At 33.9% G+C, this 23,722-nt stretch overlaps 2 protein-coding genes across 3 annotated transcripts in view; both read right to left on the bottom strand.

Moving 5' to 3' along the window:
- Positions 1 to 8,903, bottom strand: part of LOC110019231 (serine/threonine-protein phosphatase 5) — a 56,064-nt gene extending 47,161 nt beyond the window's left edge. Inside the window, exons 1-5 of one of the 2 annotated variants that reach the window (XM_020716817.1) lie at positions 8,627 to 8,903; positions 6,573 to 6,720; positions 6,084 to 6,253; positions 5,922 to 5,993; positions 5,044 to 5,194 (exon numbers count right to left, since the gene is read on the bottom strand). In XM_020716817.1, coding sequence (XP_020572476.1) covers positions 5,044 to 5,194; positions 5,922 to 5,993; positions 6,084 to 6,253; positions 6,573 to 6,654 — 475 coding nt within the window. In that variant the 5' untranslated portion in view covers positions 6,655 to 6,720; positions 8,627 to 8,903. The remainder of the gene's footprint in view (positions 1 to 5,043; positions 5,195 to 5,921; positions 5,994 to 6,083; positions 6,254 to 6,572; positions 6,721 to 8,626) is intronic. The other variant, XM_020716818.1, reaches the window with a different exon arrangement.
- A 5,586-nt stretch (positions 8,904 to 14,489) lies between these two features.
- LOC110019250 (protein SPIRRIG) overlaps positions 14,490 to 23,722 on the bottom strand; it is a 33,214-nt gene continuing 23,981 nt past the window's right edge. The window contains exons 15-18 of the mRNA XM_020716846.1: positions 17,967 to 18,275; positions 17,280 to 17,586; positions 16,569 to 16,715; positions 14,490 to 16,246 (exon numbers count right to left, since the gene is read on the bottom strand). Coding sequence (XP_020572505.1) covers positions 15,062 to 16,246; positions 16,569 to 16,715; positions 17,280 to 17,586; positions 17,967 to 18,275 — 1,948 coding nt within the window. The 3' untranslated portion in view covers positions 14,490 to 15,061. The remainder of the gene's footprint in view (positions 16,247 to 16,568; positions 16,716 to 17,279; positions 17,587 to 17,966; positions 18,276 to 23,722) is intronic.

The raw sequence follows: 23,722 nt of genomic DNA, 5'->3' as shown, positions 1-23,722 counted from the left end.
TAAAAGTTGATGAGGTTAAATTTTCTGAGAGCACTACTAAGACTCATGAACCACAATAAGCGGAGTAGTGCCGACCTCAACAGTCAAATTTATTTTTTGCTGAGAGCATTATAATGCAACCTCTAAAAAAGCTCGGTCCATCACTGGAACACAATCGAAAAGATGTTTTTAGGCAATTCCGGATCAATTACCAATCAAAAATTGGAGAAGTTTGACACTCACCCCCATTGAAAAGCTTTCTTTTTAAAGCTTGTGAGTGATACTCAAACCTAGCTAAAACACTGTCGAAAAGATGACGTTTTCAGGCAATTTTGGACCAATTACTAATCAAAAATTGCAGAAGTTTGATACTCACCCCCATTGAAAAGCTTTATTTTTAAAGCTTGTGAGTGATACTCAAGGTTTCTTCCTTCAGGGAGGGGGGGTTGCAACATTTTTTTGACCTTTCCCTTTAACAACACTCAAATTTTTTTCTCTTTTTCTCTACTCAGCTTCTGCAAACTCATTAATTTAGATTCTACCAAAAAAAAAAAGTTAGAATTCAACTATCTAAGTAGCAGCAGTTGAAGCAATACTAAGAAAAACAATCGTTGAAGAAGGTACAGCAAAAGCAAGCTCTGTTGCAAGAGCTGAGGTAGTTGGAGGATCGGAGACTCTGCTTGGACAATAGAATAAGGAGGTGAATTCACCCAAAAAATGGACTAGCAACAGTCGCCTTAATAGCAACTTCATCCCCAAGAATTAATTTGAAAACTCCTTAAAAAAATTAGCAACTTCGTTGAATTTCTCTTTACAAACGAGAACCTTCTTTATTATTTTAGAAACAACACAAATTAAAAAATATATATGAATGCAAGTCACCAAATAAACAAATTAAGCTAAAAACTAAAATGAATCTTACAGGAGAAATGCAGCAAGATGACTTGTGCATTAATATAAGAATGAAAATTCAAGCCTATTTTCTTCAACTAAAAAAAGAATATTCAATTTTTCCAAATCAGGCAAATGAAAATTATCCTCTGAGAATGGATCTGCTTTGTCTTTGCCAACTGATTTTAAGCAATTGAGAAAATAAAATCTCTTTTTAGCTTTTAACTTATTCACTAATCTAAATATCATTATATGGTTAGACGAGAACAAAATGCATACCTTTAAACACCTTAATGGTAAATTGATGTCGAGAAACATTATATGCTAAGGAGTCCTTTCTCTTTCAGGTAGATGATATAATAGATTGTGCTAGCACATGAATTCAAATCACTGCATAGAAATTCATTATGTCTAATAGTTCCCGTCATAATGAGATTTGCAAACTAAGTTTGAAATGATCGTTAAACAAAGTTTAGCATCAATAATAGTGCTTGAGAACTCATCAGCATTCAAAGCCGGATTATAAAAGAATTGTCGAAGATATAAAGCATTTATAGGATTTCGCCCAAGTGAATCTGTTCACACCCTTGGTAGCTTTTCTTTAACACTCGCACAATTTAGAAGGAAGGAATCAAGCCAAAACAAAAAAGAGTCTCAAATAAAGATAGAAAACATAAAGCGTAAAAGTTCTCAAGTGAAGTCAAGAATTATTTATACCGAAAGGAACAGTTCTTGGAAACATTTAAATAGTTTTAAATTAAAATGTCAAACTTAATATTCAATTTATTTTGAATTTAGCCTTGCCATTTTTTGACGAGTCATCATTATTACCGAGATCAATGATGACTTGAAGCCAATACTTCTTGTGAGATTTCTCCTGTACAGGATTTTAAAAAAAAAATAACTTATACAATTGATCAAAAAATTATATCCTTAAAAGCTCGCCCACTTCTAGTAGTTTGTTGAATCGCAAACTCACTGCCATCTAAGAATTGACTAAAATTTGAATGCTCCAAAAAGTTTCAATTTAAAACAACTTGAATCTTCAAATATTGAGAATCTCAACGAAGAATACAAAAAAATTTTAAAGGCAACAGTTGGTCAACTTTTCAAGAAATTATCCTCCCGAGCATTATTGTTTTGTTCCTAAACTGCCACCTTCAAAAGAGCAAGTTGATATTTGAACTCAGCCATATCCAACTCAGCACCACTTACCAATTAAGAAAAAAATTACTTCATCAACATCATCTCAATTTACTTTGATAAGATCATAACTTCAATTAATTCTCTTGACAAATTCAACATAGAATTTTTAACATCACGAAGAGTTCTCGTGGGATTGACATTAAAGTTTTCCCCTTACAAGTTGCGGATTCAATAGCTTTCCTCGCCATCTTGGGATCGTTAACAATTGGCAGTGTTAAGAGGTGTCCATGCAATAACTTCAGCATCTTTTTCTAAAGGTTTGGCGAAGAAACAACTTCAGTGTGCTTTGATCTTGGCTCTCCAACAAATAACTTTGAAAGAGAAAATCTTTCTTAGCAAAGCTAGACATAGTTTGCTCGAAGTTTTGTAATAACGAAGCAATTCCAAACAGCTTTCTTAGGTGTACTTGTTGATGTCATTGTTTGACCAACTCCGCACCAAAACTTCCCTGATCTTCGCCCAAACGCTCCTTGATTGTATAATACACTATAATATCGCGCATAAAATTCAAGAAAAGCCCTCCAACTCGACAACTTCAACAGACGATAGACCAACATTACCTTCAACCACTATCTTCTCATCAACGAGCTCCAGAGCCATTTGTCACCTCCCAAAAGAGCTCTTAAGAGAGGTGGGCAGCCCAGGACTTAAATACTGTTCTTCGGCCCTACACCTAGCCGCTGTGAGACTTCTTGCCCGTGACATTCTCCTCCACCCAATCACATGACGCCCTCGTCACGGATCGGCTCCTCTGAGGGCCCCACTGGACCACGGAGAGTCCACACACCTGGCAAGCAGTAATCTGTTGTAGAACCAACTATCACGGACTAACTTTCCTCAAGTCACTCGTGCGGCTTTAGCGTCTTTCTTAGCACTAAATCAGTCTAACCTTCGTAGCACTGGAACACAAAATACTCGAAAGAAGAATAGAGAGAAGTATTGGAGAAGAAAATGCTTCACTAAGAAATGAGAGATTACAAAGCTTGAATGCTTGATACCTTGGATCTCCCATGTGGCTTGGGTGCAACGGGATTTCTTTGCTCCTGGCGACCTCGCCTTTGAGATGACTCCACATTAGTGGCTTCCGACTCCATCATGTGCCCTTGGACACTCTTTGTCATTCCTTCGAACCAAGGCTCTGATACCACTTGTCACCTCCGAAAAGAGCTCTCAAGAGAGGTGGGTAGCTCATAACTTAAATACTGTTGTTTGGCCCTACACCTAGCCGATGTGAGACTTTTTGTCCGTGACACGCTGGAGCAATTTGGTCTATTAGACTAACTAGAGATAACTTCAATATATATATATATATATATATATCTTAAAAATAATTTAGTAAATCTCTATATGTACCAGAGCAAGAAGATCTTCAGCAGCATCCAACAATTAGGGAAACTCGTTAGGTAGCAGAGGAGGAAAAACACGCAGATTCTAAAGGAGCAGTCACCGATTGAGCCGAGTCAACTTAAAATGTCCCCTTGCTTCAGCAAGCTTAAATTTTACCTTCTTCGCCCTCCATTCTATAGAACTTTCCCCTTTTTTCCTTGTAAGCTCCCTAAAGATAACGACTATAACATCCTTTCAAAATTATATCTTGTCAATAGGGATGACCATTTTGAAAGCAAAATTATAAAGCTCCAGCAAAAAGGAGATAAGAAAACTAGCGACCCTGAAACTAAGGCAAGGTATTCCAATTTATAAGGCATTGACTGTACTGATATAAACAAAATGATATTAATGTCAAAATCAAGGTGAACATCAATACTAACATAATCCTAAAAACATGTTATCAATACTCCTTGCAAATTAATTTGTAACTAAGGCAAGGTATTCCAATTTATAAGGCATTGACTGTACTGATATAAACAAAATGATATTAATGTCAAAATCAAGGTGAACATCAATACTAACAAAATCCTAAAAACATGTTATCAATACTCCTCGCAAATTAATTTGTAAATATTAAATATTATGCTAACTAATTTTAATAGATAAAAGTAAGCAGCAAACTCAGTAAGATAAAACATAGCTCTTGTTGAGGGAAGTGCTAAAAATAATGATATTGCTACCTAATAGGAAATAACTCCTTTATTTTCTTGTCCTTGTCACTCATCCCTTCTAAAAGTATAAAAAACTCAGAAAAATAAATGCAAATCTAAAATATCCATAAGGTTCAAATAAATGAACTTATTCAAGTCGACATGCGTTTAACAAAGTTAGCCTAGGCTGCTATGAACTCAACCTAGCCAATCAAACTCATAGAACCTCACCAAACCTATGTTGAACTCGCCAAATTCCTTATTACCTCATTAAGCTTATGCTAAAGTCGCGAAACAAACAAAGCTCAAACATAGCTAAACTCGCGAAACAAACAAAGCTCAAACATAGTCACCTATGCTCATGAATTATTTGGCCACTTCCACAATGAATGTTAGCAACTTGTCAACAAGTTGATTACAAATCCAATTACTCAATCCGACAACATGCCACACAAATTTTATAATGAGTAATAGTAAGTCTCATTCATGTAACTAAATATGTAGCTTTTCTATAATTCTCGGAAACTAACCAAAAAAAGTGGGTTACAGGAAAAGCTCGTGGTTAAGTAATTTGACTCAAATTTATATAATTGGATTCACTTTTCTATGTTCAAACCCATGATAGCAAAACCCCAAAGGTTCTTACTAAACATCCTTTTTTTTTCCTACTCTTTTCACTGAGTACTACTGAGATTATAGTATAACCCACTAACAATTTTTGATCCAATATTCTACTTTTGTTAAAAATCATGAGATATCCCATCAACAATGAATTCCAAAATACTCTTAATGTTCACCTCTCCTATCACTCTTAAAAGAACAATTACAGCTCAACAATGAATGTCAAAAGCATTTGAAATCAATCAAATATAACAAAGCATGATGAAATAAAGAGCATAAAAAGAGAACATGGAGCAAGCACGAATACCTATACTATGGTAATCTATTGAATCTACAACTGAGTGTCTTTGAGAATCTTTGACGGCAATTGCCTCTTCAAAACGTATCTTTTGATAAGCTTTTTCACACTCTTTCAGCTTTCTAGTGGCATCTAGATCATTCGGGCAAATTCTTTTCACCTATTAGTCATAAAAAAAATGCTAAGAATTTCAATGATACACTTCAATTTTTTAAAAATAAGTATAAAAAATAAAAAAAATCATAAATATTGCCAAGACTGCCAAAGTAGAAACTACAATCATGCAGATTGGAGGTTTAAATAAAATTGACTCTATATGTTGCAAAACTAAATGAAATATCACCGGAGCTTGGGTTCATTTATTGCAGCTAAAAAATGGTTAGAAAGTATGAAATCAACATAATTACTCAGTTTTAAACCTTTTATAAGAAAAGTGAATCTCAACTTTGCCCCCATCCCTTCCCACTCTATTCCCTCATTTCGTATACATGCATGGGAACACCTAAATTCAGTAAGCCCATGCAAGCTTGCTCGTCACCTTACATTATGCATTCACAAATGCATGACAAATTGCTTAGTTTGTTAAGACTACATCACACACTTGAAATTCCATAAGCCTTATATACAAATGTGTGAAGCTTGCTTAATCCGGTAAGACTCCATTAGACATGCAGATGCATGGACACGGAGACAAACAAATACACACATGTCATGCATAACATGGAAACAAGTCTCAAGCATGTGCCCTACATGCCCACAATCACCCAATCACACCTTAAAGTTTACTTGGGTGTTGACATACGCATGATCCAAAATGACCCTTAATATTGGCACTTCCATCTGTCAATTGTATATCATGTATATATGTTCAAGAGATTTGAATATACCTGCTGAAAATCTTTCAATGCCTCCTTAAACTTCCCCATAGCTAGATATGCTGCCCCTCGTCTATAATAGCCCTAGAAAAAACAAAAAGAGAACATTTAGATCAAGGCCCAAAGAATTATTTTCTGAGCAATAGTATTCTGCAGAAAAAATTAGGCATTTACCTTTGAATATTTAGGGTCTAATTCAATAGCTCTTGTTGCATCTTGCACCGCGCTGCCATACTCCTCAAGTTTGATGTGTGCAAATGCACGATTTGCCCAATACACAGCTTTATGCCCATTTAGATTAATAGCCTGGCTGTATAGATCGACAGCTTGAGAAAATTTATTCGCTGCAAGGAACCACAGGGAAACAGTTCAAAAAAAATAATAAAAATCTCATATGCAAGTACACCTTCCATATACAAACTTATCACCATATACAAACTAATCGCCACCACCTTGTTTTTCCTTCTGCTTATCAATGAAAAAAAGGTTGGACATAACATCTCAAACAGAAACAAGAAAAACATATTGGCTGCACGCAAATAAACATTACCCTCTTCCAAAAACCATTTAAATGATTCAATCAAGACCAATGTTTTAGAAAAGGAGGCTCCAAAAGAAAAGCAAAGACTCCCCATGCGCAAATGTAAAAGATAAATGTGTTACCCTTAAATGCTTCATTGGCTAAGTTTTTAATTTCTTCTGCCTGTTCAGCATTCGCATTTGAAGCACCATCTATACCCGCCATTAGAATTGTAGTTTCTTGCAATGACTCAATATCACTATGTAAGAAGTACCAATTTCAAGCTTTAATCTGAAAAATAATAGAACAAACACTAAACTCTATATAGAATATCCAGATGCTAATGAAAAAAAATGAAAAATGTCATTGAATTTAGAAAAAATGAGTACAGGTGGAAAAAGAACATGCATAAAGAAGGATAAAGGATGCATAAATAAGAGTGTTGGATAACATAAATGCCAATGGATTAGTAAGGAAAACAGATAGACCAAAGATCATATCTTTTGAAGTTGTGCAAAACAACTTATTCAAAATAGATTTAAGACCCCATTCACCAAACAACAAAAATGAGCGGAGAATGACATTATAAAGCCAGCCTCAAGTAGCATATTTAACAGATATGATATCAAGTGCTACAAAAAATGAATGCTTAAGAATTAGCAAAGTATACCCAGTTGGCACAAGTGATAATGTAACAAGTTGGGAGTTGCACGCACATTCATTCTTAAGAATAAAAATGAAAGCTTTGCAATTGCACATTATACCCAATCTATATGAATTCTCAATTTACTATCAAATAGAACATATTACATAAATTTAAGCACATTAGAATCAAATGAAGTGTTGTTATTACGAGATCAAAGGCTCTCAAGATGGCTAATAGCAAAAAAACAGCCACAAAAACAACTCAATTTTGCAGTTACGAAATCAATGTCATGAGATTAATTGGTGGAAATACGAAAAAAAAAGGCTTGAAGTAACAAGATAAATATTTTTTTTAAAACAAAGATGATAATGTAACAAGTTAGGAGTTGCACGCACATTCATTCTTAAGAATAAAAATGAAAGCTTTAGAATTGCAAATTATACCCAATCTATGTGAATTCTCAATACTAAGTTAAGTGATGCCGAAATGAGAATGAGTAGGTGGATGAGTGGCTTTACAATTAGAAACAAAATGAGAAATGAATATATCCGTGAAAGGGTTGGTGTAGCTCCAGTGACGGACAAAATTAGAAAGAGTCATCTTAGATGGTTTGGTCACATTAATCGTTGACCATCTGATGATCCGATTAGGAGAGTGGAAGTTTTAGATTCGGCTTATGTTAAGAAAGGCAGAGGTAGACCTCGGAAGACTTGGGTTTATTGTATAAAAAATGATCTTACTTTATTAGAACTAAATGAAAATATGACACTAAATAGGACGCAATGGAGAAAAAGAATTCATGTAGCCGACCCCGCGTAGTGGGGTTAAGGCTTTGTTGTTGTTGTTGTTGTAAACAAAGATGAATTATAAGAAAAACAACCACTAATGGGTCTATTTGGGGCAGCTGCAGTATATTAAGAAACAGCTGTGAAACTGCTGAAAAATAATCTGACGTTCAAAATACTGCAATGGCTAATACAAATTTTTTTATATTTTGAAAAAGTATTACCACAGCTAGAAAGTTGTCACTGCACCTAGCCAGGGCAGAAAGAAAAATGCAGAATTCAGTGGCAATTTTTTTAAAAAAATCATCAAAACTCAGTTTACCCATAAGACAAAACTGTGGTGTGGTGCAACATTGTCACCGCACCGACGCCCCCAAACGGACCCTAATATTCAATTATAAAATAAATTAATTGACAATTAACAACAATGAACCCAACAAAAAAAAAAAAGGCTTCCACGTAAAATCTAAATCCACTGCATGTAACACCAGATAATCCCTTAAGTACTAATAATCAAATTAAAAGGCAGCCTGTACAGCTTCCATCTTATTAACACCCTAATCCTTTCCGCCGTCTATTGCTTCGGCATGAGCATCATTGCAATGATTCAAAAACGCGGAAAACTACCAAAAAAGGATCCGAAAATTGGATAAAATCAAACGAATAATGTACGCCCCGCGGAAAAACTTGATCAACTGCAGTCAGAAAAAACCTTTTTCTTGATGAATAGGAGGTTCACGAGCTAAAAAGGGGCAAAGAGCCATACCTCTCGATAACAGTTAGCAGCAGGGAGGGAATGGACTTCAGGAAATATACTAGGGTTTAGGAGCAGAGGTTTTGAAATGGTAGAGAAAAGAAGAAACCCTAAAATCTAAATAGCCGCCCGTGAGCTATGGAGATGAGTTGGGACAGTTAATTTGACGGGGTGGCTAATGGTGACAAATGATCAGAAACATCGGGTGATGACATCAAAACTTCGGTGGAGCGCGCCGTTCGGAAGGGAACATCTGGTCGTCCAAGTTGGCTCTAAAAGCACGAATACATCATGCAAGCAGGGGAGAAAATTTGCTTATTATATTCGTGTTATATTGAATATTAAGCGAATTTCTATGTAATCTATAGTTATGTGAAAATATAAGCGTGAAATTTATTTGTAAGTTCAGGTCAGTTATAGATAGGTTATATGGAGATTACATCGATGTTATAATTGATATAACGCGGATATAATACGGATATAACGTGAATATAACTTCTATTATGTACGCAGCGCTGCGTACTTACGTACGCAAATTTTCCCGCAATCAAGACAATAATCAAGTGGATTACATGCAGACCATCAAGGATATAATTATTTACAAATTTATAGAATAATAATCTAGTGAATTACATACATACCAACCAAAATATTGATATGCACAAATTCATTGAATTAGAATGTATCTAGACTTCTTGTAAAATATACGTAATAATTTTTCTCATTCAAAAGCACACCTCTCTCTCTTCTTTTTCTCTTTTTCTCTTTCATATTATTTAAATTCTTGTCTCTTCTCTTCACTCTGTCTCCAAAACTCAATTGAAAATTTATTAAATGTCAGGGCAAGTAAATAAAATTTAAGCTTAAATGTTATATCCATGAACTTAGAGCTATCAAAAAAACTCGTTGTTCTTGAACAGCTCGTGTTCGGTTCGTTCGTTAAGTAAACGAGTCAAACATGAACAAGTTTTTAAAGCTCGAATTATAAACGAGCCGAATACGAACAGTTCTTTATTTGCTCGTGTCCGGCTCGTTTTAGCTCGAAATATATATATATATATATATATATATATGTATATTTATATCTAAGTTTAAATCATAATTACTTCTATTATAATGTGGTAATGCAATTTTTTTTACATATATTTGGTCCAGGTTCAAATCCAAAGCTCTACATCTATTTTTTCAGTTTAATTTTAACGTGTCAATTTCGAGCCGAACACGAACACACTGTTCACGAGCCGGTTTCAAACAAGAGTCGAACACGAGCCCAGGTTGAGCTCGCTCATACTCGGCTCATTTACAGCCCAAGATACACTAATTCTCAATGTTTTAAAGGCCGAATCGAACAAACCGGTTTAATCGGTTCAATCGTGAAATCGGGTCCAGGGCCTCCTCCGATTTGGCTAAAGCTCGTATCCAGCATCCAACCGTTCAAAAAACAACCAAACCGTCAGTTCAACCACCGAACCGAAGAACCGGCATCACTCACCTGTCCATTTTTCTGCTGCAAGGGTCTGCCTTTTCTCTAATTTTGAATTTTGTTGGTGCTCCTCTTAATATTTTGCTTGTTGCTTAAAGTTGTTGTAGCCTGCAGTTTTGGTGAATCCTATAAAACTATAACATATTGAATTATTCAAGTATTTATATAATATGACTGCAAGAAGCAAGGACTAAAAACTAAAAAAAAAAAAAAAAAAGTTAGAACATTGCAATGTAAATTAACATATTAAATTATTCCATTTTAATAAGAATAATAATTTATTCCATATTAAATTTTGCTACATATAATAATAATAATAATGATAATAATAATAATAATTTATATAACATATAAATTATTCCAAACAAGTGAAATAGTAATAAAATATTAAAATATAAGAAAATCTTACCCTTATCAAAATAATTTGTGAATTTATTTTTTAAAAACAATTATTTTTATTTTTATAAAAATAATTCGCTCAAAATCACTCCAAGAGAAATTATTTTTAACGTCTGGCGTCTAAACTTTCACTTTTCTAAACAAAACACTCAAATCTTTAATATTACCTCCAAAAAAATACCACTTTTAAAAAAGGTTTAAATGAAATTGGCAAAATTGATTGGACAGATAATTTAACTATATTATATTATTCTCAGCAACAAAATTTTTATGACGTGTTACTACATAATTTGTGTTATTTTTAAATAAATTTATGATTTATTATGTCATTCAGCTGAATCATGGGTTCAACCTTTGAACCTTGAATCTCTTCTTTTACTGGTTCAATGTCGTATCCGATTTTCAAAACTTTGCTAATTCCTTTTGTAACACTAAATGTGCGTATAATTTTGTCATTATTATGGAAATGTCCATCACATTTAATTATTTATTTTCTTTTTTGTTATTGATGCAAATTTATTTCAATAGTTTATGGAAGATCATTTATTACATAATATTATAGAAAAAAAATTGTCTTGATTTCCTTAGATAAAATGTTTACATAAAAAAATATTAAACATAATTAAGAATATTATATAATACATTTTTTTTTTCTCAAGGATAAATCTAAGAGCTATTTTGTAGACAAATTAATTATCTTTTCATTACTAAATAATAACTTTATATTGCTTATCAGATATATTTTATTTTGATTATTTAATTAACGATTAATATGATATTTGATACACCAATAACTCTTTTAATTTGAAAGATGACAAAATTTGGTCCGAGCAAAATAGACACACACACACACACACACGAAGGGTCGAAGACTTAAGCCTCTGAGATCAAATGATTGCTTAAAGGCATATCCAATCTTATGTGGACTCAACTTCAATTTCAATGAACTTAAGAGAAACTTGCTAGGAATCAAAATTAAGTGTATGAAATTAATTGAATGGAGATCTGGTTTGAAATTCTATTTTAGGATTTAAACCACTCACTAATTCTTTATGGAAACCTATAAGAAAAACTTAAAGCTAGATTCAAGGTTTTAAGAAGAGAGATGAAGATAGATAGAGCTCATCCAAAAATGATGTCAGTACTTCATTGGGAGGAACTTTAAGTGGAGGGGTGTTAACAGTACTTTTCTAATTGATGGATTTTGAGGTAGCTACACCCTCTAGCATGCACAATCATCAGTTGTTAAGCCACGTGCAAAAGTCAAAGGATCTTTTTTTAGATTCCTTCATTCTTCATTGACAATATTCATGCTAAGGAGGTTCATTCACCACAGGATGATGTGTTGTCGGGAAATGGAGTAGAGGCTTGGCTTGTTGGACTTTAGAGACTGCACCCTGGAATAATGAGTATTAGACCAAGAAGCTCGTGTATTGCACTTTTTAGCCATCAATAAGTGTAGACTTCTATCGAAAGGAATTCGTTATCTACATAAGACTCCAAACTATCATGTGCCGGAAAATTTGTAGCGGTAGAATGATAATTATAATGTATTAGTATTGCACAAAGATCCAATACACACATAGATAATAAAAAATAGCAAGATAAGACACCAATATTTTTTAAGTGGAAAAACACTCGAAAGGAAAAAATCATGGGTCTTACCCTTGTAAAAGTAATCCACTATGTGACTGTAAATATATAAGTTCACTCTCCTATTGAATTAAAGAAGATGAAATTATAAAGTTGATAATCACATATATATAACATTAGTTCATCCATAATAATCGTAATTGGGTTACAATAAACATAAATTTTAGTAATAATCATAATAGCATTAGTTGGCCACAAAGGTCATAGTTGGTGACTATAATAGTTTCAGTTGGTTACAAATGTCATATTTGGAAGTTGTAATAATATCAATTAGTCACATTAGTTATAATTGGTGACTGTAATAATGTCATTTTGTCACAAAGTTCATAATTGTAAGATGTAATAGCATCAATTAGTCATAGAGGCCATAATTGATTATTATAATAGCATCATTTGACTATAGCAGTTATAGTTGAAACTTGTTATAGCTGAAACTTGTTATAGCTTCAGTTGGCCACATAAGTTGCAACCATATTGTCGTTAGCAATCTAATTCACTAATGATAGTGAGTAGAGGTGATGACGACCAACAAGCAGTGGCCCACATCAGCCAACAGATAGTGCTTGACAGTGGTTGGCAACTATAAAGTTCAAAAGTTATTGTTAGGTCTTCAATATGATGTTATATTCTATGGATGTATTTAGGATACATTAATAACAAGTATGGGTCATTAAAGATGGTGAGTAGGGGAGGTCGACAGTGACAACAGTGACCAATGACCAGTGGTTGACGGTGCTCTTCAACAATGGATGTTTGAAGTTATTGTTGGGTCTATAGTCCATAACATTACTAAAAGTTCTCCTCTTCTCTTCCACCCTCAAAGTGAAAAAAGGGGATCTAGTTATAGCATAAGGGTAGAGGCATTTTGGTATTTTTAGCAAATAACTTCCTCAAAAAACTGATTGGGCGTCCTACAAAGACCCCTTGATCATAGGGGTTTTTAATGATTTGAGAGTCTTAATGACCTCAAAAATAAGCAATTGTAAGCTTATTGAATTCCATTGTGACACTATATTTGAATATAAATATGAAAAATTTGGAGTTCATTTGACCATTCAATTGACAATCCAAAACCTCCAAAAGTGTTTTAATAGCTTGATCTAGGCTTGATTAGTTTCATATCGAATAAATTTTTGTATATCAGGTTCATCTTGTTGAAATAGTCAGTTTGACTATAAATTTATTGAAATTGAAGACTTGAATAATCTTTAATTTGAATATGGAACGTTTCTTGCTAAAAATATGTCAAATGATAAAACTGATTGATGATGCATCAATTCTACATTTATCTAGACATTTAGTTATACATTATTTGAATAGTTTTAAAGTAATATTGTTTATAAATTATAAGAAACTAAGTTAAATTATTTAGCATGGAACCCATTTTTTAACACGATTAGCTCGTAAGGGCTCGGTAAGCTTAGTTTGATAATTACATGCATTTAATTAAGACTCCTTCAATTAGAATTTTATTTTATTTTCTTATGGTGAATACAATTAGCTCGTAAAGGCTCAATAGTCATGTCTTGATGAGGCCCCTTTATATTTTTTAAACTCACTGAAAAATATGGGTTCAAGTAAGTCTAAGTCATTTAAAATTCTTTAATCAAAAAATAAATCAAAATCAACTTAACCTCAACATTTAAAATTCTCTAATCAAAAAATAAATCAAAATCAACTTAACCTCAAACAAATATGAATTGAAACGAATAGATTTTGAACACTATTGTAAAAGCTCAATTCAAACTTAGGCGAGAAAATATTACATCAGGACACCACATGCAGAGCTGCATGCAGAGTCCAATGAAATCACGCCACGTGGCGGTAAAAAAAAAATAAAATATGTCCGGTAATATAAGAAAATATTCTTCCCGTGTTATTCAAGTATTATTGTGTGTTATTCAAGTATTATTGTGTTATTCAAGTATTATTAATGTGTTATTGTGTTATTATAACATCGAAAATATTCTCAGAATACAATAACACCTATATAACATATAATAACACCTGAATAATACGGAATAACATGAAGAAATATTCTCTGTGTTATCGTGACTTTTTTTTTTCTGTCACCGCCACGTGGCGTGATTTCATCAGTTCTGCATGCTGTGTACTAATGTAACATTTTCTCACTTTAGGCAAGCTTAAACATGCTTTAATAATTGAGCTCAATGTCACCTCCCAAAAGAGCCCTTAAGGGTGGTGGGCAGCCTTGGTTTTTTTATAACCCCATATACTTTAATTTGGTTCTCTTAAATAAATTAGTATATATATATATATATATATATATATATATATATAAAAGCAAAGACTGACACAGAATAAATGCAACACTTGCAATAAATCAAAACAAAACAATAAAAGTTTCTCTACATTCTCTTTAATTTACAACATTTTCCCACAAACCAAAGGACCCCTATGGCAATTACCATGAAGAGATTCACCTAACAGCACTGTGATAATGTCTTTCAGAAGCTGAAATAATACCATATTCCTACCCAAATTGTCCCTCTTTAATTTCATGCTTCAATTTCTTTATTAAAAAAATGAAATCCTCCCTTACATAATACATGAAAAAGTTTGCTGGTTTATACCAAAACTTATAAACCAGCCAAACATGTATTGCACATAACAACAATTATCAGAAATCCACCCATCTTTCTGAAAATTACTATCTTTGAGAACTGTTAGCACTTTAGTGTATATCATATTCTGTAATCTCTCTTCAATCTAAATTATCTGTAGGAGCTTCTTTGTTACCTGTGACCAAAACCCCAGCGTATGTATCGCCGTAAATTTCAGGCCAACCCCTCTGGGTTAAGCAGATGTTCCATCTGCATCTGCTGCCTGAAGTCCAAACTGAGGGATTCAGGTTAGTTTCAATTCTCGACTCAGTATTCGTCCCTCCGAGATCACCCTTGCCCGAAATTCGATCTTAAGATATCTTCGGCGAGACTCCAGGACAGCAAATGCCCTCCTGAGTCTCCAGTTAGTAGCTGCTTGAGATCGTTTGTGATGTGCAGTGCTGTAACTGGATGTTTATGTGATTTCAGCACCTTATGAAGCAGTAGTATGTATTCCGGCGCTTTGCCAGCGAGAATTAGCCCTCCCGAGACATTCTCCAGCGACTTGTTCTTCACGCCGGACTCATCCATATCCCTGCAATGCACCATGTTCCAGATTTTCACAGCCCCACTCTGGTGCCCCGTTACGTACCAGTTCGTGTCCTGCCAATCGGAAAATGCCGGGCATGTCACAGATAAGATTAGATCGGATGGGAGCTGCGAAGTATTGACGACGGCAAGACAGTCTCCATTGATGCTCCATACTCCAAGAAGAACTCCGGCGGCTGTTAGGATTTCTCCAGTGAGGTCGTTGACATGTATGGCGGATACTGGCGCCGGGAATTTCGGGAGTTGTTTGACAAAGGACAAGCTCGAAAGATCCCATAAGATGACCGTGCAGTCTTCGGAGCCGGAAGCGATTAGGCTGTAAGGTTGGCTGACGTAAAGGCAGGTGACCTTGGTTGTGTGGGCACAGAGGGCTCTGGCAAGGTGAAGGCTTCGTTGAGCTCGAATGTTATCTTTAGAGAATCTCCACACTGCGACTACGCCATCGTCACCGCCGGTAACGAGGATCTGACCATCGTGGCTGACTCCGGTACATAGGATTTGGTTCCCACCATGAAGGTTCTCATGAGTGGAGAGGAGTCTGTCCTGATCATAGTTTATGATCCTCACGCTTCGATCAGGGAATCCCCATGCGATGTACTTACTGTATGTTATGGGTTTCAGCCGATTGTTTGCGGCGGCAGTGATGACCTTATCATGGAAGGTGATTATTTGAGAGATAGAAGATGGGGATTTGCGGATCTCGTGGGGAAGAAGGTGGGCGCTGTAGCGGAGGGGGTGAAGAGGAATTTTCCTATCGGTGTGGCGTCTCACATGGGGTTTTAGAAATAATTGCTTGGGAGTTTGGCCAAAATGATTGATCTGAGCAAGAATGGAAGCTTTCATTGCAGGATCGGTTACAGCGTCTATGTCAACATTTCCTTCATAGGTGTAGTGATAGAAGACATTAATGGCATCCTCAGCTGCCTACAAAACATTGAATGGATCAAGATTTATGACAATCAGAAATGGAAGATAACGAGCAAGGGTGTTAAAAATAGTATCCTGCCTGTTTGTAGCATTTTCTAGCCCCGAGTCTATAAAAGTGTAAATTTAGTCCCCATACACTTAATATGGAGAAAAAATAGTCTTCCATGAGGTCTATGCCAACATATATCAAAAGAGTCCAGGGACTAATATGACATTTTTATAAACCCTGGGATTATAATGACTCTATGTAAATAGTCAACGAAACTATTTCAACAATTTACACTGTAGAAAAAAAAGAGTTTCTAAGGTTATCACTAACCTTTCCTCTTTGCTTGTAGCCGAAAATTAGATCAATCCAGTTATGCAGATTCTCGGAAACATAATCTGATTCCAGCGCTTCCCTATGTTTTCTAATGAATTCCCTTGGGCTGCCTTTGGCCCAAGGAGGCAAAATAACATCACCAACCTAAAACAAAAAGGGAAATATTGCACCACAAACATAAGTTAAAGTGACACATTTTTAGAATGTTCATCAAACTGAACGCATTAGTTTATGCACAAATGATTGGATGGGAAAAAGAAAAGGGGCATTTACATACATAGCACACAATTATTATATATTAAGATATCTCACATCTAAACTTCCATATTCACGCACCTAACACTCAAATCTTTAATATCACATCAACAAATACACTATTACCATTTTTAAAAAGTAAAATACACATATTCATGCATAAGTTTAAAGCGCCAAAATGCTATGTAAGTAAATATAAAAGTTCATGTGAGATATGTAAATACAAAAGAATTGTGCACTGTATTAAAATATCAATCACCCAAACTTCAATCTTTATGTACAGACCACCAGATTCCTATGTTTTTAGTATAGGTTCGATGTTTTGTAGATAAAAATTGAAGCATGGGCCGTTGATATGTGAATACGTACGAATTTGGCGGTAGGTATGTAAATCTTTCAAATATAAAACATTAAGAGAGAAAAGAAAAGAAAAGGATGATGACCACGCCTCACCTTCTCACCCGACTGCTTTTCTCCAAAGTCAAGATTAAATCGGTTTTCTAGAAACTCCGGCAGATAAAAGAATTCAGGAATAAGCTCCTTAACATCTGAGGTATTACCCCTACCCGCAGCACTCAACCAAGTATCCCTCACACTGTTGAACAACCGGTCTGCATGGTCAAACTGGCCGCCTTGCAGAGTCTGGTTTTCAGAACTGAACGGTGGCAGCCTCAAAAGATAAAATAGAACAATTCCAGCACTGGAGTAATGAGATCCATAATGAAATTTTGGCACATCAGGGTCATCCCAACTCTCATATCTGCAAATAATAAAAATATATATATATATAATTCAATTTAGCAACACTTCACAGTAAGGAGAACCGGAACCATAGTTCCAGAAGCCATAAAAGGATAGCGAGGCATTTACATAAATACCATCCAATTCCTATGTATTTACATATCCAACACCTAAAACATTAATTTTAACATTTATAACACCCAAATTTTTCATATCACATATAAAATACCAACATTTTAACTTTAAGAAGTGAATCACACCATTTCATGCATTGAAAAGGTGGCATGTATGTAAAAATTGAAGTTTAGGTGTTGGATGTGTAAATACATAAAAATTGAGTGGTATGAAATTGAGTGGTATGTTTGTAAGTAAATCTTCAAAGATTAAAATGGAACCAACCTCTTCTTGAACTCTTCCTCTCCTTCGGGAGTTTGGCAACCCATCGGTTTATCGAGCTTTCGGAAAGTTTTTGGATTGAATAAATCGAGAATTTCGCTTTCGTAATCTGCAAGCACCCATGGAAATACAGGGTACTGCGTGAGATCGCTATATCCGCGGCCGGCGAGTGTGTTAAGATGCATGAGGTATTGGAAATTGCTGATTTCTCCATTTTGCCATCTTTTTGAGAACGATTTGGCAGAAATCCTAAAAAGGCGGCTTCCCTCGTTTCCATCTTGTTTAGAAGCACCTGAAATAGTTGTATCCAACCTGTGAGGAGAATATGATCATTAGCATTTTCAGCATAAAATTTAAGGCTAATTATGTCCAATGTCAAGGGGAGTGTAGAATGAGTACTAATAAAAAAGGTCAAAATAGAAAAATAAAAAAATAAAGATTAAATCATTAATTTTCTCTTCAAGATGCTTTTATTTTCTCATCAAGATGCTTAGAAGAGATTAGAAGTGTCAAAATGATTCATTGACTAGAGGGTCTATTTTAGTCCAAAGTTATAAAAATGTCCATTTAATCCACAGATTCTATTAATGGGGGCCAAAATAGTCCTCTCTGGGGATATTTCAGCCCATATTAAGAGAGTATGGGAACTAATATGATAATTTTATTTATTCTAAGACTAAAATAACAAGATGTAAATAGTCAGGAAACTATTTTGGCAATTTACTCCTTAAATTAGAGCATGATGAGACATATCCATTACAAAATGAAACAAAAAAAAAGAAAAAATAATGTTGGCAATATTTACCATAGCCAAGGCAAAGCAAAGAACCTCTCTTTGATATTTGGCTTACTAATAGTACCAGCAATTCATCATATTTACCAGACTAGAAAAACACCATTTATAATAAGGTTCTTGCGCAATTAGATTAAGTACTCATTTCTGGCAGGTGAACTAGTAAGGTTTTCAAGGTTTAATTTTGGACCATAAAGGAAAAGAAACACAGTGCACGTGTCTCCTTGGCTCTAAATCAAGATTAATTAATATTTGATGTGTCAGGTTAACTATTAGTGCTTAGCATTTTTGTTCATGAGCAGTAGATGTAGAAAGGAAATTTGAAATGATGCAATTTAATGGTGATCAGATGATGAGACATTATTGATGATTTCTTTCTTAATCTTCCTCTTCTTTGAATTGTTTAAACGCTCCCTTAAGTTCACCCTTAGGTGAGAAAAGATATCGCTTGTAGAGAGATATTTTAGAGAGAGAAAGATGGAGAGACTGGTCTCATTAAAAAAATTAGAAAGAAAGATCTGATATAAAGCAAGATTTTTTAGCGAGAGAGAGATGGAGATGATTAATCTCTTGAAGAAACCAACAAGAAAGAAGAAAGCTTTCATTGGAGATTAATCATGGAAATTGTAATTCTATGAATAGGAGGGAGGGAGGGAGGGAGGGAGAATATTTGGCTTCTATTAGATAGAGAGAATATGATACAAAAAAAGTGAGCCAAGAGATACATGTCTATGATGATAACTCGGAAAGTAAAAAGTAAAAAAAAAGACTTTTTTTCCCAGAAGTAATTTGTTAATTAATAGCTAAAATAATATTAATCCTAATCCTATATATAAAAATAAAGTTTACAGATTTAAATTTAAAAAAAAGATCAAAATAAGTTTTAAGAATCCTATTATATAATTTAAATAAAAATAACTATAAAACTAAATACATTTGAAACTAAAATCAAACAGGAAAAATAATTTAACTCTAGGATCATACGAAATAATCATAATAGATGCTTTGTGCTGCAACATATAGCTTTGTAATTGTAATGACCGATAATAATAATAACAACAACAACAACAATAATAATAATAATAATAAGTACAACAACAACAACAACCAAAACCTTAATCCCACTACGTGGGGTTGGCTACATGAATCCTTTTTCTCCACCGCGTCCTATTTTCATTTAGTTCGAATAAATTAAGATCATTTTTTATACAATAAGCCCAAGTCTTCCTAGGTCTACCTCTACCTTTCTTAACATAAGTAGAATCTAAAATATCCACTATCTTAATTGGATCATCAGATGGTCGACGTTTAATGTGACCAAACCATCTAAGATGGCTCTCTCTAATTTTGTCCGCCACTGGAGCTACACCAACCCTATCACGGATATATTCATTTCGCATTTTGTCTCTAAATGTAAAGCCACTCATCCACCTAATCATTCTCATCTCGGCAACACTTAACTTAGTATCATGCTTCTCTTTTAAAGGCCAACATTCAACGCCATAGAGCATTGCAGGTCTCACCGCCCTCTTATAAAATTTTCCTTTTAGTCTAAGGCCCGAAGCATTCCTCCATTTAAACCAACCAACTTGAATTCTACTATTAACATCCCTGTCTATATCACCATCGCTTTGAACAACAAACCCGAGATATATAAATCGTTCACACTTTTTAATAATTTGATCACCCAAAGTTACACTCTGTTACTAGATCTACGACTACTAAAATTACATTCCATGTAATCAATTTTAGTTCTACTTAAATGAAGGCCTTTAGAGTCCAACGTAGACCTCTATAATTCAAGTTTTTTCTGGGCTTTTTCTCTCATCTTATCCACAAGTAGGATATCATCAGCAAAAAACATACACCAAGGTACATCCTCTTGTAAATGTCCAGTAAGACCATCCATAACTAAAGCAAAAAGATATGGGCTTAAAGTCGAACCCCTGATGTAATCCAACAGAAATAGGAAAATATTTGGTCAATCCTCCTTCACTTCAAACACAAGTAACAACTCTAGTATACATATCTTTAATGACTTGAATATAAGTCATATCAACACCTTTCTTCTCAAGAACGCTCTAAAGGACATCTCTTGGAACCTTATCGTAAGCTTTTTCTAAATCAATAAAAATCAAATGTTGATCCTCCTTATTATATCTGAACTTCTCCGTCAAACTTCTCAATAAATGTATAGCTTCCATAGTAGACCTGACCGACATAAAACCAAATTGATTATGAGAAATCTTTGTAATAAGTCTCAACATATGTTCAATTACCCTCTCCCATAATTTTAAAGTATGACACATCAGCTTAATTTCTCTATAATTTGCACATTCTTGTGCATCCCATTTATTCTTAAAAAATAAGGACTAAAATACTCTTTCTCCACTCCTTAGGCATCTTTATAGTTTTTAAAATAACATTAAAAAGTTTGGTAAGCCAAGAAACTCCCAAATCTCCTAAATATTTCCACACTTCAATTGGAATATCATCAGGTCCTACGGACTTTCCGCCCTTGGTTTTCTTTAAAGCCTCCTCAACTTCTTTTTTATTAATGCGACGGTAAAAATGAAACATTATATTATTATAAACGATATTAAGATCACTAAGGTCGGTCATATTTTCAGAAAATCTATTAAAAATTTTATCAAATAAACTCACCCACCTATGTTGAATATCTTTTTCCATGAAAAGCACTTTTTTATTTTCATCTTTAATAAACTTTACTTAGGTTAAATATGGTTAAATATTTACTTTTCTTTTCTCTTTGCTTGACTAGTTTTTACATATATTTTTCACCCTCTTTAGTATCTAATATATCATAAAGATTAATAAAAGTAGAATTTTTAGCATAACAGATTGTTCTTTTAGACTTCCTACGAAGAGTTTAATATTTTTCTCAGTTCTCTAAGTTTTTACAATTAAACCAATTTTTATAACATAACTTCTTAGATTTTATCTTTTTTTGCACGTTATTATCCGACCACTAATTATTTTTAATTATAAATACTTTTTCTTTTGATACTCTAAGTACATCTTTTGTCACTTATTTAATAGTGTTTGTTACTTCATCCTACATAACATTTGCTTCTTCATGAATATACCAAATTTTGAAATCTTGAATTTTACTCATAAAAATAATTTTATTTATGTCTTTTAGGTTCCTCCATCAAATTTTACGATTATGAGTCCTAATATTCTTTATTTTACAACTCTTCATCTTAAAATCTATAACTAATAAAAAATGTTAGGTACTTAAATTCTCACTTGAAATGAACTTATAATCTTTACAATCTCGACGATTTCTTCTTCTCACAAAAAAATAATTAATTTGTGTTTTATTAGATCCACTCTTATAAGTAATAAGATGCTCATCTCTTTTCTTGAATAAAGTATTAGTAATAACAAAATCATATGCTAAAGCAAAATCTAAAATAGGTCTACCTTCTTCATTAGTTACTCCAAAATCGTAGTCATCATGAGTATATCTGAAGTCTTTTATCACTCTACAGACATGTCCATTTAAATCTCCTCCAATAAAAATTCTTTCTTCAAAAGGTATCATTTGCATTAAGTCTTCTAAATCATTCCAAAATTTATCCTTAGACCCTGTATCTAAACCTACTTGAGGAGCATAAGCACTTATAATATTAAAAATCTTAGTATCAATGATAATCTTAAGGGCTATAATTCTATCACCAACTCTATTAATTTTTACAACATTATCTTTCAAACTCTTATCAATAATTACACCTACACCATTTTTAGTGTGACTCTTATCAGAATACCAAAGTTTAAAACCTAAATTATCAATCTCCTTAGCCTTTTCTTCAACCCATTTAGTTTCTTGAATACATAAGATATTAATTTTCTTATGAATCATAATATCAACTAATTCCATTAATTTACCATTGGGAGTACCTATATTCCAAGATCCTATCCTAATATTAGTTTCATGGACTAACTTCTTTACCCGCATTCGTCCGTAATGTGGGAACCCTTGCTTATTTGACACTACACCTGGACGCCAGTGTAGCGGCCCTAACACATTTTTCATTGTATTCAGGCTATATAGCGCGTCGCTTCCAGTGGACACCCTAATGCTTACACAATGATCAAAATGATTCATGTCATGATTTTTTTCGACAAGTTCTATGCCGGCTGTCGACTACCTAACGCAACCCTTCACTTTTTACATCCGGGCTTGGGACCGACAATGACAGTGTTATAATTAGTCATGATTATTGTTATTATATTTTTAAAAAAATTTGGAGCCTAATCAAAATTAATTTTAAAATAATCTATCATAGACGAATCAATTAAATGATTAACCAATTTACTTTAACATATTATGTATAAGTAACTTTAAACAAAAAATAACAATAAAATTACATCCATGGGAGAAAAGGAAGAGGAGAGGGCTTACAATGTGCTTGACCTATTGAAAAAGGAGGCTCGAAAGCTGCCTATTTAAGAAGGAGGCGAGGATGCCTTAAAAACGACAACGGGTTTGATGCTCTACTTTCAGCTAGGTCAAGAAGAGTGGGGCGAGAGGGAGGAAGAGAGAGTTGTTGGGGTCATTGGATGCAAAGGGGGTGCTTGACAACAACCTATGAGTCGCTAATGCCTAACCCATGCTCCCCTTAAATAGGGAGAGGAGACAACATGAAAGGTGGGGAAAGATAATCAGTTTGTGCAATAAAATATGACAATTAATACATAACGAGAGAAATTCTCATGGTGATCAGGTGAGACGACACAATAGAGGAATCGCCAGAAACGAAATGGCGATTGTGAGAGTACGAAAAAGGAAATTTTTGGATCTCAAAAAGGCATTCCGTCATAACATCTCATCATACATAATCATGCTCATGGAAAAAAATTTAAGTAGAGATAACTATTGATCTTCAGCTTAATAATGGAGGATGATTCAAATATATATATATATATATATATATATATA

The sequence above is a fragment of the Phalaenopsis equestris genome, unplaced genomic scaffold (assembly GCF_001263595.1).
Source record: "Phalaenopsis equestris unplaced genomic scaffold, ASM126359v1 Scaffold000054, whole genome shotgun sequence".
NCBI classification, from domain to species: Eukaryota; Viridiplantae; Streptophyta; class Magnoliopsida; order Asparagales; family Orchidaceae; genus Phalaenopsis; species Phalaenopsis equestris.
Note: the sequence above shows the minus strand (reverse complement) of the source record. Positions and strands in the feature narration are given on the sequence as shown.